Source organism: Orycteropus afer, unplaced genomic scaffold, assembly GCF_000298275.1.
Source record: "Orycteropus afer afer isolate SDZICR_OR568_19922 unplaced genomic scaffold, OryAfe1.0 scaffold00087, whole genome shotgun sequence".
Lineage (NCBI taxonomy): Eukaryota > Metazoa > Chordata > Mammalia > Tubulidentata > Orycteropodidae > Orycteropus > Orycteropus afer.
Genome location: NW_006921674.1, coordinates 9,091,932 through 9,106,619, shown reverse-complemented (window position 1 = coordinate 9,106,619; position 14,688 = coordinate 9,091,932). Strand labels below are relative to the sequence as shown.

At 37.4% G+C, this 14,688-nt stretch overlaps 1 protein-coding gene across 1 annotated transcript in view; it reads left to right on the top strand.

The window, feature by feature from the left end:
• Positions 1–14,688, top strand: part of ASCC3 (activating signal cointegrator 1 complex subunit 3) — a 515,455-nt gene that overhangs the window by 32,071 nt on the left and 468,696 nt on the right. Inside the window, exon 3 of the mRNA XM_007942265.2 lies at positions 4,624–5,183. Within this exon, the coding sequence (XP_007940456.1) occupies positions 4,624–5,183 (560 nt within the window). The remainder of the gene's footprint in view (positions 1–4,623; positions 5,184–14,688) is intronic.

Genomic DNA, 14,688 nt, shown 5'->3' with positions numbered 1-14,688 from the left:
GGATACCACAGGTTTAAAATCAGGGAGGAAGTACATCAGAGTTTTATCCTTTTACCATACTTACTCAGTCTGTATGCTGAACAAATAATCCCCAGAAGCTGCACTGTATGAAGAGGAACATGGCATCAGGTTTGGAGGAAGACTCATTAACAACCTGCAATATGCAGACACAACCCTACTTGCTGGAGGTGAAGATGACTTGAAGCACTTACTGATGACTGCAGTGTGCAGTATGGATTACACCTGAATATAAAGAAAAGGACAATCCTTACTATTGGACCAATAAGCAGCCTCACGATAAATGGAGAAAAGATTGAAGTTGTCAGAGATTTCATATTACTTGATTCTACTATCAACACCAATGGAAGCAGCAGTCTAGAAATCAGACTGTTTATTGCACTGAACATATTTGCTGTAAAAGACCTCTTTAAAATGCTGAAGAGCAGAGATGTCTCTTGGAAAACTAAGGTGCACCTAACCCAAGCCATGGTATTTTCAGTTGCCTCACATGCATGTGAAAGCTGGACAGTAAATAAGGAAGACCAAAGAAGAGTTTATGCTTTTGAGTTATGGTGTTGGCAAAGAACACTGAACATGCCATGGACTGCCAGAAGAGCTAACAAATCTGTCCTGGAAGAAGTACAGCTGGAATGCTCCTTGGAAGTGAGAATGGCCAGACTTCATCTCACATACTTTGGTCATTTTGTCAGAAGGGACCATTCCCTGGAAAAGGGTATCATGCTTGGTAAAGTGGAGGGTCACCAAAAAAGGGGAAGGCCCTCAACGCAATGGATTGACACAGTGACTATAATGATGGGGTCAAGTTAAGAAAGATTGTAAGGCTGGCACAGGACCAGGCAGTGCTTCATTCTGTTGTGCATAGTGTTGCTGTGAGTTGGAGCTGACTCGATGGCATCTGCAACATAACAACAAGAGCATATGGTTGAAATTTGTGCTGCAAGGGTAAGCTCAGTTTCAGGGTTCAAGGGTGTCTAAGGGCCTTAGTCTCAAGGCTCTCACGAGTCTATGTGATCAGTAAGCTGGTGTTTTTTTTATGATTTTGGGTTTTTTTCCACATTTTTCTTGCACTCTATCCAGGACCTCTTATTTTGGTTCCTTTCAGAGTAGTCACCAATGTTCTATCAGTGGATGGTCCCAGCTACCAATGCTGACCACTCTTTCCTATATTTATAATGACCTCTTGATTTCTTTGTGTATGTTATCCTTGATGTCATACCATAACTCATCTAGTCTTCAGTCATTAGTGTTTGTTGTGTCAAATCTGTCCTTGAAATAGTGTCTAAATTCAGGTGGGATTTTCTCAAAGTTGTGCTTTGACTCTTGTGGCCTTGTTTCAATTTAAACTTGCATATGAGCAGTTGTTGGTTGTTCTGCAATCAGTCCCTGGCTTTGTTCTGACTGATGACATTGAGCTTCTCCATTGTCTTATTTCTACAGATGTAGTTGATTTGATTCCTGTGTATTCCATCTGGCAAGGTCCATGTGTATAGTCATCATTTATGTTGTTGAAAAAAGTTACTTTCAATGAATAGGTCATTAATCTTGTAAATTCTATCATGTGACTTCTATTATGATTTCTGTCACCATGGGGATATTTTCCAACTACTGATGATTCTTTCTTTCCATCTTTTGCATCGAATCTCCAGTAATTATCAATGTATCTTTTTTAAAAAAAAATACATTTTATTGAAATATAATTTATGTACAGTGATCTGGGTCAATGCATTTTTTTTTTTTTTTTGCAATGTTCCCTCTCCTCCCCTCCCACCCCTAGTGACCAACAATGAGAGTTTCCTTCCATATATAAACCTTTCCTTGACTTTTTACAATAATGAGCTAATACTATATTTGTCCTTCTACTATTGACTTATTTCACTTAGCATAATGTCCTCCAGGTTCATCCATGTTATGTATTGTTTTGCAGATTCTACATTATTCTTTAGTGTTGCATAGTATTCCATTGTGTGTATGTATCATAGTTTGGTTATCCATTCTTCTTCTGATGTGGGCACGTAGGTTGTTTTCATCTTTTTGGTGTTGTAAATAGTGCTGCGATGAACATGGGTGTGCGTATATCTGTTCTTGTCCTGACTCTCACTTCTTTAGGATATATACCTAGTAATGGGATTGCTGGATCAAAAAGTATTTCTAATTCCTCCTTTTTAAGGAATCACTATATTGCTTTCCACAGTGATTGTATCATTTCACAGTCCCAGCAGCAGTATATGAGAGTCCCAGTCTTTCCACATCCTCGCCTGCATTTGTTATTTTCTGAACTTTGCCATTAGTTCTGGGGTGAGATGATATCTCATTGTTGTTTTGATTTGCATCTCACTAATGGCAATTGATTGTGAGCATTTCTTCATGTATTTGCTGGCTGCCTGAATATCCTCTTTGGTGGGGTATCTATTCATGTCTTCTGCCCAATTTTTAATTGGATTGTTAATCTTTTTGTTGTTGAGTTGTTGGAATTTTCTATAAATTTTAGAGATAAGTCCCTTGTCAGATATGTCATTGCCAAATATTTTTTCCCAATCTGTAGGATCTCTTTTGGAGAAGTCTTTGAAGCACAGAAAAATTAAATTTTAGAAGGTCCCATTCATCTAATTTATCTTCAGCTGTTTGTCCATTTTGGGTTATGCTTGACAGTCTATCTATGCCATAAATTGGGGCCCCTAGGAGCTCCGGTAGCATAGTGCCTAAGGCATTTGACTGCTAGCCAGAAGGCTGGAGGTTCAAACCCACCAGCCACTCCTTGGAAGGCAGGTTGGGCAATCTACTTCCGTAGTGATACTGCCTCAGAAACCAGGCAGTAAGGAGGGGTCACTATGAGTCGGGGCCGACTCGACGGCACATAACAACAACAACAACAACAAATTTGTTCCTACTTTTTGTTTGAGGAACTTTATAGTTTTACGTTTTACATGTAAGTCTTTGATCTATCTGGAGTTAGTTTTTGTGTATGGTTTCAGGTACAGGTCTTATCGATGCATCTTGACTACATGTTTCATCAATTTCCAACAGCAGAAGTTAGTAAAAATCTTCAATTTTTAATTTTTGTGATTAGTTGTTGTGTACATTTGAATAATAGTTCTATTGACTGGTTTTCTTTGTTAAGTATGTAGTATTACCTATATTATTTTTCTAATATTATGTAGGATATAATTATTATTATGTAAGATATAATTATCACTGGCAATGTTGTACTTCAGTTTAGGCTCTTGAAATATGCTTTTTGATCATGAATGCAATACCATTCTCTTCAATTTGTCATTTCTGTCTTAGTAGATCAAATGATTGTTTGATTCAGAATGGCCAGTTCCTATCTGTTTTTTAGTTCACTAATGCCTAGGATGTTCATGTGTTCCATTTCATTTTTGACAACTTTCCATTTTCCTAGATTAATACTTTGTACATTCCACATTCCAATTGCTAATGCAGTAATTGTGTGCAGTTGTTTGTTCTCTTTGAGTTGTTTCACTTCAGGAAATGAAGGGACCAAAGCTTTAGATTTACTTGGCTTTGAGGAGGCAAATTTACCCCAGTCATATTTTGAGTGCTTTCCCACATAAAGTGGCTCATGTTGCAGGACTATATTAGACAGTGTTCTGTTGCTTTTCATAAAGACATATTTTTCAGAAGTAGATTTCCTGATCCTCCTTTCCAGTCTTTCTTATTCTGGAACTCCACTAACACCTGTGCACCATGGGTTCCCTTGTTGGCATTTGGAATACTGGAAGCATAGCTTCCAGCATCACAGAAACACAAAAGTCACCACAGTACAACAGACTGACAGACAAATAGTTGTAGATACTAGTGTTAGTAATTAACTTTAACAGTATTACTTTAGGTGGATCACGTTGACTTTTGAGGGCCCTTGAAGATGTATATGCTTTTTTTCTGCTCTTATAATGTTTTTGAAGTCTATGATACAAATGTAGATTGTTTTATCATTTGAGAACATTGAATTTAAGAAATTGATGCTTCTAAAATAAGAAATTAGAGACAGATCCTTAACCTTTCTTGTTTTTGTTATGATTTACTTCTGGTGTTTTTTAAGAAGCACAGTTCATTTATCCTTTATAATATGGCTAAGTGTGTTTAAAATTATTCTATTTATATGCATCTTTGATGGCATTAAATGTTTTTGAATAAGAACTGTATAAATTTGATTTCTTGCCATCTCAAGTAAGATTGTAAAGAAATTTACAGATTTCTGAAGTTTCCTCCTAGCTTCAAGAGTATTTTTTTTAAATTAAATTTACTTTAGCTCATTTAACTAGTTCATCAAATGAGTTTTTACAGATTTGATTTTAAGTACTTTTTGCTAATATATTTACTTAGCAAATACTTTACTTTTGGAAAGAGGTAATGGGTTGCTATTATATAGTTTCTGTACTTAGAATAATTACTGATAATGATTTATTTACCTTTTTGAATTTGAGAATAAGTTTAAAGGGATATTTTCTGTTCCTAAATTGTTGTAATAGTAAGTTCTGACTATTCCTTTCACTCAGATCAATATTTGTTGTAGGTTTTTGAAAATAGCAACCTGAATCCTGATTCAGTTGAGCTAATACTGTTTGTATTGTCTTTATATAGTTGGAATGGAAAATGGAAGAGAAGCAATTGAATGTGGGGCAGCATTTCTCTTCAAGACATTTTACTCGAAGAAGTCTGTGGGCCAAAAGGAGACAAAGGCAATCAAACAGATGTTTGGTCCCTTTCCATCGACGTCTGCCACTGCAGCTTGTAATGCCACTTGTCGAATTACTTCTCATTTTAGTGAAGATAGTCTTACTGCTTTTCTCCAGATGACAGAAGGGGAAAACAGTGATATAATTTTATTTGGTAAAAATATAGCATTTTCATTTGATATGCATGATTTGGACCACTTTGAAGAACTGCCAATAAATGGTGATAATCAAAAAATTATAAGCCTAGATTACCAGAAGTTTCTGAATGAACGTTTTCAGGAGCATTGTACCCCAGAAGTCAAGCCTGTGGAAAAAACAAATAGTTCGTTTTTGTGGTGTGAAGTTGAGAAGTACTTAAATGCAACTTTAAAGGGAATGACTGAAGCACCAAGAATAGAAGACCTTTGCTGCACTTTATATGATATGCTTGCTTCTGTTAAAAGTGGTGATGAACTTCAGAATGAGGTATGGTGAAGATACTGAAGTTTTATATTAATGTTTTTGCTTATATTAATGAAAGTTTTTTTCAATATGAGTGGTTAGCAAACATAGTACTCTTAATATTGTACTGTATTAGTCATATATGTAGCTAAATGTTTTTACGTAAGTAGGCATGAATTTACTTTTTCTCTGAGTAGTTGTAGTAGAACTATGAATGTAATGAATAGTGGAGGAATAGGAGACAATTTAGTGTCATTGCATTTTGGTAAACTGAAATAGTCTTGGGTAAGTCTGTTTTTCTGACATAATAATTAACAGTGCCCTTTCTACCCATAAAAGTGTACAGGTTTGAATGATGATAATCACCCTAGTAATGATGATTAAAGTTTGTAGAGCATCTTTTATTTCTAAGAGTCTTTTGATGAAAATGTAATAAATTACAAAATATTAGAAAATTTATTTTACTTGTTGCAAAAACGGCAAGAAGGCCACATGTTCCGACCTCCTCTAACCCTACAAGAGGAAGACAGGATTACCAGCAGTAACCCAAGGCCTATTCCTGCCAGGCCAGACATGCTGCCTCCCTCCAGCCCTTTCACCAACCGTTTCTCCCAAAGCACCCACCACCTCTCTCCTGGGTTCGATAATTCACTGCAGTGGCCACACAGAACTCACAGATTACAGGGTTTATTAGGGAAGCACCAGGCTCCAACTCAAGTTCAGGAAGAATGCTCAGTCTCTCTCCCAGCCCACCGTCCCTCAGCCAAGAGTCTCTCCCAGTCTCTTTCCCAGCAGGGCTGGTCCCTCGGTGTCTCACTCAGCAATGCATGTCTGTTGCGTCTCTTTCCCAGCAGCATGTGTCTCTTTCAGGGGTGCATGTCTCTTTCGGCGGCATGTCTTCCTCAACCAGCAGTCAGAGAGAGTTCTGCCTCCAGGAGGCCTCCTTTTGAGCTGCAGGGTGGTCAAACTAGCCAGTTATAGCATCAGAACTCTAAGCACCTGAGAGAGAGCGGGCACCTCCCAGAACATTGTTTTGTGCCACTCCCAACAGAAATACTCCAGGTGGACACCTTCAGCAATCAGGAGCTCCTCAGTTGCTCATAGCAAATCCCACCTCGGAGTTTACAAAGACTTATGGGTAGAAAAGCCACACTAAGTAATTTACTACACTGCACTTGTGAATATACATTTTTAAATATATTTAGAAAAATAACTTATTTGTATGTTTGACATAATAAGCCCTGAAAACCAGGTTGACCTAGCAATAATTGGATTACTTGATAATTTAATTGGATTACTTATTAAATAAAGGAAAACATTATTTTAATTATTTTCCATGCCAAGATTTGATTATATTGTCATTCAGAGTGATGAATTAACTCTTATTATTACATGAAAAGTTTATCTTGAGGGTTTTACTTTTGCCTTCAATACTGGCATTATATTCCTTTCCTAATAGATATTTAAAATGGTGTCAACCAGAATACTGAACAAAGTTGTTGAGTAACCTATTTGATGAATGGTTAGGAGAGGTTATATACTCTTGTAGAAAGGATAGAGATTTTGAAATCGGAGAGTCTTTTCCTTGCCACTTACCGGTAGTATGAATTTAAATAGGTAAATCGCCTAGATGCTTGGTATTCTTGATTGTATTATCTCAGAGAGGTAAATTCCCAGAACATAGAATTGATGTGAACATCTAAGTAGCACATGATGAGCACTCATTATGTGGTAGCATAGCTGTAAGTATTATTGTTATTGTTATTATGATTACTGTAGATATTAAGAATTTTAAAATCACATGGAGTTACCAGGAATAAAAAAAATAGCTTCTTATTTTTTTTTAATATAGATATTAATTTAGGCAACTGGTCAAATAGATATTGGAAGACTAAACTCATGGTAGTGATAGGATTTATACTGATTAATGTTAATTTTGAAGGTAAGGTATCATATTGTTAATTTTATGATCAGTCTCATTTACTTTGAATATTTTATTCTTGTTTCAGTTTACATCAGACCCGATACACATTCTTAAATGGATTTTCTCTAACATGAAAATAATACTACTTTAAAATTTATGATTTATAAAGAAAATCTAACTGGTATTCGCTTATCGTAATTGAGCGCATAGCAGTTTCCCTGTTTCGACTGTAGAAAACTGAAACTTACAAATATTGAAGTAATGGAAATTTTATTTTCTTAGTGAGCCATAAAACTATTCTTTGTACTTTTGTGTATGTGGAGGGAAGTTTGCATTTCTACGTTATTCATCACATTTTTAAAATATGTAACTGAATCTCATTGGTAGTGGGAGAGTGTTCTGGTTCTCAGGATTTTTTCGTAATCTATCTGATTTCAAGGTCAACTGAATTCATGTGTTTATCCATTCATCATATATTTATTGTATGCTTACTATGTACTAGGTTTGGACATGAAATGATGAGTAAGAGTCATGTTGACAAGTAGCTGCTCCCAAATACCATAGATATTAGGATACTATGTACAATGAAAATGGAAACATAAAAGAATAAGTCATAGATTCTGAAGAGGAGTTAGCATGTAGGGAAAATATTCATAGAGGAGGTTTAGCTTGAGACAGGTCTTGAAATATGACTAGATTTAACTTCTTCAAGAATGGTAGAGAGAATATTTCAGTCATGAGAAAGAATATTGTGTACTTGGAGAGCTATAGTTCTGAATAGGAAGAGTATAATATGCAAAAAGGTGTAGTGAGAGACTAGGATGTCAGATAGGCAAAGGCCAAATCATAAGACCTTGTACATTTAAAGCCACTCTAAAGCCTGTAGATGTACCTTCTGTGGTCTGGTGCAATGATATTTCAGCCAGGGTTTATTGGACAGTTTAACATGTAAATAAATGTTTCACATTCTGCCAATGGTTTGAATAGTAGAGTTTTCAGTGTTTTTTTTTTTTTTTTTTATGGTGTAAATGAAAATGAATAATCCTAATGACAGTTTTTTGTTTTACAAAAAACATGAATTTTGTTTTATTCATGTTTATATAATATTTCTGTGTATTTATATTGTATTATAACAAATAGGAGCTCTGGTAGCATAATGGCTAAAGCACTTGACTGCTAACCAGAAGGCTGGCGGTTCAAACCCACCAGCCACTCCTCGGAAGGAAGGTTGGGCAACCCTACTTCCGTAGTGATACTGCCTCGGAAACCCAAGGACGGGTTGCTATGAGTCGGGGCTGACTCGACGGCAAACAACAACAACAACAATTATAACAAATTTTCTGTGTAATTTTGAAGTACTGACATATTTGAATGCAAGGAACTGTCTTAAGTTCATGAAGGATAATAATCAGCATTAGTAGAAAAGTAGTTCCTGTAAGGCAGAGGTCAGTTATATCTCCACCTTTTTACTTCATTATTTTTGATACCAGCCACATCCCCCATGATACTCTCTGCCTCTCTGCAGGGTTCAGTAATTTGTTGCAATGGGTGCAACTCGGGATAAGGACCAGGATCACAATCAGATCAAGAGGCACACAGACAAAATCTTAAAGGGTCCCTGAAGTAGAGAGCACATCCCTCCTTTTTTCAGTGCATGACATCTTCTGACCAGAACAACTTTCAGAACAGAAGGGCTCATGGAGCAGATAAGCTCTCCGCTGGAACAGCTCTAAGACCGTTCTTGGTTGGCTTCTCTGTTGGGCCACTGCCTTCTTTGCTTGGTGGCACCTTCTCTGCCAAGCAGGTGCCCTGACTCAGCTTCTCTGCCAGGTGACTCCCTTCTCTACTGAGCTGGCCTCTCCACCACCAGGCTCCCCACTGTTGGCCTCTCTGCCATCAAGTTCTCTGCTGTGGGCATCTCTGCTGCTAAATGGCCCAGATTATAGTCGGTGTAGCATCTGTCAGCCCTCTGCTGTTGGATCTTTCTGCTGTCAGGCTTCTTTGCCACTAACTGATCCAGCTCATAGCCAGTGTAGCAGGTTGCTCAGTTCTCTCAGCTACTTAATGCTCACCTTATAGCAGCTCTATGCTCAGGCCTCTCTGACTTTGGGCCCCTCCAACATCAGGCTCTCTGTTGTTGACTCTGTGCTACTCACTAGCCCAGCTTTTAATGACTGTAGCAGCTTCAGGACCACTCTGCTTCTGTGTGGCTCTGTTTCACAGCCAGTACAGCTCTCTCAACTATAGCTTTTTGAGCTAACTGGTCTAGCTCTTAGCCCTCTTTCAGCTGCAGGTTTTCTTTTTTAACCAGTCCTTGGATGGTTTTAAGCACAGGACCTCCCCTCTTGGCTACTAAAACCTCTACATTTCAGCACTTCCAGTCACTTACAAGATAGGCCCTCACTCACCATACCAGAACTCAGTCATCCAGGAGATGACTCAGGTCTTACACAACAGTAACATTTTCTGCCAGCATAGACAGCTTCTCCCCTGAGCAAAAGTAACTAACCCTCTGGGGCAGAAAGCAACCTGGGAGCTCCCTCAGATTGCTTCCCCAAAGAACTAGACAAAGGTAACAATAACTAAGGGTTTAGGGGAGACAAGTCTCCCAAGCTGTTTTTCCAAAGAACCAAGGCAAAAGGCCACATAAAGGAACTCATTGCAGCACAATTGTTATATCAAATTTTCTGTTTAATTTTGAAGTGGTGTTTCAATAGAAAAATCCTTCAGTGTAAGTGCTATTGACCACTGTAATTTTCATTTTAGGTTATGCTATAACTTTAGTGTGTGTATTAGCTTTTAAATCCCCCACTTAAGCCTGGAAAGATGGTAATTAGAAGGGTAATTAGTTGATATAATAGCATAGTTAATTTTCATTCCTTTTTGGAGATTTCATTTGACTCTGTGAAATAGAAATATTTAGACAACTATGCAGCATATGCTGTACTCCAGAAATTTATCAGAACTGTGGAAATACTTTTTTTACATAAAACCTAAAAGATGCACACAGAATACTAGTTTTTTTTTTTTTGCTAAAGACATTCATTTTTGCTTCTCACCGTATAATTTCCCAACTCTGATAATAAAGTTATTTTTAAGGGATAACTATCTTATTACCAAACACCTTTTTGTTATTGTTGAAATGGTGTTGGAAGAGGAGTTCTGGTGGCGTAGTGCCTAAGGCATTTGATTGCTAACCAGAAGGCTGGTGGTTCAAACCCACCAGCAACTCCTCAGAAGGAAGATTGGGCAATCTACTTCTGTAGTGATACTGCCTGGGAAACCCAAGGAGGGGTCTCTATGAGTTCGATCCGACTCCATGGCAGTGAGTTTGGTTTTGGTTTTTTGGTGTTGGAAGCATGAGAATAAAAAGTGTATCCAGATGATGACATTTACCACAAAGATAGTGCAAGGGAGGTTCTGGTCTAAAACATTTGCAGAGTAAAGAGGGGAAATACTTAACAACAGTAATCCTAATGACAATAATAATCATAATAATGGCTGACATTTAAGTACATACATATAAGGTATTATGTTAAGTGCTTTATATGTATTTATTTCATCCTTACAACAATGCTTTGGAATAGGGAGTGCTAGATTAAAGACTAGGAGCTCTGGTAGCCTAGTGCCTAAGGCACTTGACTGCTAACCAGAAGGCTGGCGGTTCAAACCCACCAGCCACTCCTCAGAAGGAAGATTGGGCAATCTACTTCTGTAGTGATACTGCCTGGGAAACCCAAGGAGGGGTCGCTATGAGTTGGGTCTGACTCAACGGCACATAACAACAACAACAAGATTAAAGACTATTAGAAACCCCAAACCCTGAAAATCTTACTGCTTCGAAGCACTTTTTCTCTCCTCCCTTAATAATATGTTTATTAAGTAAACATAACAGCAACAGCATTTTAAAGCAAACATAAGAAAACCTAACAAAATTTCACATTTTACTATGGTTACTAATTTGATATCTTTTTCAAACATTAAGTTATTTTTAAAAAGTTTTCCTTATTTCTGATAACCTTTACTTTGCTGGTCCCTTAATATGCTGTTTCTTAGCCTCATTGCTCACTGGAGCTAAGCATTTTATAGATTAGCAAAATGTGTTTTAGAGATGTTGGGAAATTTCCTCAAGGCTACAGAGTAAGTAGTGATGGATTCATAATTTAAATTCAGACAGTCTGACTTCTGTGTGTACTTTGTTTGTTGAGAAGTAGCTCTGTAATTTTCCTGTATTTTGTGCTTTGAAACATCTAACATATGTTGGGAAAATCTTCGGCATCATGTCTTAATTCACAGTTTGTTTGAAAACACTGTTTTTTCCTTTTAGAGCATTCTGAATACTAGATAAGTAACTATACTATACAAGTATAAAGAACTGCCTTAAGCACAGATAAAGATGAGTTTTAATGTATCTGAGAATTGAACTAGTTAAAAACCCCATTTCTTAGTTTTTCTTAATACCATCCTCTTTTACTTCCAGCCTCTAAGTTATTCTCTGCTAAGGGCTTTTGTTCTTTTGACTTCTGACTCCTAGTAATGTCTCATTAATCATTGTAGTTAAGCCTTATGGTTTGATTGTGCTAGAAAATCTTTAAGGTTCTATATGCTGTTGAAATTTATTTACTTTTAAAAATGTTTATTAAAAATTAAACTTTCAGAAATAAATAAGACATGAGCATTCCATTTTTGTTTTCTAAGACAAAACCTGTCCATTATTGGCGCAGACATCTTCCTGCTGCTACTGTTCCAAAACCAGAATTAGAGCAGTATAGTTAGTCTTATTGGGAATGTATAGAGTAGTTGTTGTTGTTAGGTGACATCAAGTCATCTCCAACTCATAGCGACCCTATGCACAGCAGAATGAAACACTGCCCGATCTTGTGCCAACCTCACGATCCTTGCTGTACCTGAGTCCATTGGTAAAGCCACTGTGTCAATCCATCTCCTTGAGGGCCTACCCCTTCTTTGTTGACCCTCCACTTTATCAAGCCATGATATCCTTCTCTAGGGAATGGTTCCTTCTGACAACATAACCAAAGTAGGTGAGATGAAGTCTGGCCATCATTGCTTCCAAGGAGCATTCTGGATGCACTTCTTCCAGGACAGATCTGTTAGTCCTTTTAGCAGACCATGGTACTCTTAGCATTCTTCTCCAGCACCACAACTCAAAAGCATCAATTCTTTTTCAGTCTTCCTTATTTACTGTCCAGGTCTCACGTGCATAAGAGGCGATTGAAAATACCATGGCTTGGGTTAGGTGTACCTTAGTCTTCAAGGAGACATCTTTGCTCTACATCACTCGAAAGAGGTCTTTTGCAGCAGATTTTCCCAATGAAATACGTTATCTGATGTCTTGACTGCTTCTTCCATTGGTGTTGATTGTAGAACTAAGTAATATGGAATCCTTGACAACTTCAATCTTTTCTCCATCCACCATGAAGCTGTTTTTGGACCAGTTGTTAGGATTTTTGTTTTCTTTATATTAAGGTATAATCCATACTGCAGACTATAGTCTTTAATTTTCATCAGTAAGTGCTTCAAATCATCCTCACTTTCAGCAAGCAAAGTTGTGTCATCTGAATATGGCAAGTTGTTCACGAGTCTTTCTCCAATCCTGATGCCACGTTCTTCTTCATATAATCTTGCTTCTTGGGTTATTTGCTCAGCATACAAATTGAATAAGTATGGTGAAAGGATACAGCCCTGACACACTCCTTTCTTGATTTGGAACCATGCAGTATCACCTTGTTCTGTTCAAATGACAACCTCCTGATGTATGTACAGTTCCTCATGAGTACAATCAAGTGTTCTGAAATTCCCATTTTTCTCAATGTTACTCAAAATTTGTTATGATCCGCACAATTGAATGCTTTTGCATAGTCAATAAAACATAAGTAAACATCTTTCTGTTATGCTTTCAGCTAAGATCCATCTGACATCAGCAATGATATACCTTGCTCCACATCCTCTTCTGAATCCAGCTTGCATTTCTGGAAGCTCTCTGTCAATATTCTGCTATAACCATTTTTGAATTATCTTCAGTAAGATGTTACTTGCGTATGATATTAATGATATTGTTTGATAATTTCCACATTATGTGGGATCACCTTTCTTTGGAATGGGTACACATGGGAATCTCTTCCAGTCAGTTGGCCAGGTAGCTGTTTTCCTAATCTCTTAGCATAACCGAGTAAGTGCCTCCAGTGGGGCATCCATTTGTTGAAACATCTCAGTGGGTATTCCGTCAATTCTGGAGCCTTGTTCTTCACCAGTTCCTCAGTACAGCTTCAACTTCTTCCTTCAGTACGTAGGTTCTTGATCTTATACCACCTCCTGATATGGATGAATATCAACCAATTCTTTTGGGTACAGTGACTCTGTACATTCCTTTCATCTTCTTTTGATGTTTCTCGCATCATTCAGTATTTTGCCATAGAATCTTTCAGTATCGCAACTTGAGGCTTAAATTTTTTCCCTCATTTCTTTCAGCTTGACAAATGCTGAGCGTGTCCTTCCCTTTTGGTTTTCTAACTCCAGGTCTTTGACATTTTGGTATAGTAATTGGCTTTGTCTTCTTGAGCTGCTCTTTGAAATCTTCTTTTCAGCTGTTTTATCTTGTCATTTCTTCAATTTGCTTTAACTACTCTCAGCTCCAGGGCAAGTTTCAGAGTCTCTTCTGACATTGATCTTTTCTTCCTTTCTACCTTTCTTGTCTTTTTAATGACCTCTTGCTGTCTTCATGTATGATGTTCTTGATGTCGTCGCACAGTTACTCTGTTTTTCAGTGATTAGTGTTCAGTGCATCAAATCTGTTCTTTAAGTGGTCTCTAAATTCAGGAAGGATATTATCAAGGTCATATTTTGGCTCTCATGGACTTGTTTTGATTGTCTTCAACTTCATCTTGAACGTGCATATGAGCAGTTGATGGTCTGTTCCATAATCTGCTCCTGGCCTTGTTTTGGCTGAAGATACTGAACTTCTTCATTGTCTCTTGCCACAGATGTAGTCAGTCTGATTCCTGCGTACTCCATCTGGTGAAGCTCATGTGTATAGTTGTCGCTTATGTTGTTGAAAAAAGGTATTTGCAATGAATAAGTCATTGGTCTTACAAAATTCTATCATGCGAACTCCAGCATTGTTTCTGTCACCAAGGGCATATTTTCCAACTACGGGTAACTCTTCTTTGTTTCCAACATTTGCATTCCAGTCACCAGTGATAATCAACACATCTAGATTGCATGTTTGATCAATTTCAGACTAAAGAAGTTGGCAGAAATCTTTAATTTCCTTATCTTTGGTTTTGGTGGTTGGTCCATAAATTTGAATTGTTGTAGTATTAACTTGTTTTCCTTGTAGGTGTATTGATATTATCCTATCACTGAGAGCATTGTACTTCAGGACAAATCGTGAAACACTCTTTGTGATGATGAATGCCACATCATTCCTCTTCAATTTGTCTTTCCCAGCATAGTAGATCATATGGTTGTCTGATTCAAAATGGTCAAAAACAGTCCATTTCAACTCACTTGATGCCTAGGTTATTGATCTTTATGCATTCCATTTCATTTTTGACAACTTCCAATGTTCCTAGACTCATACTTCGT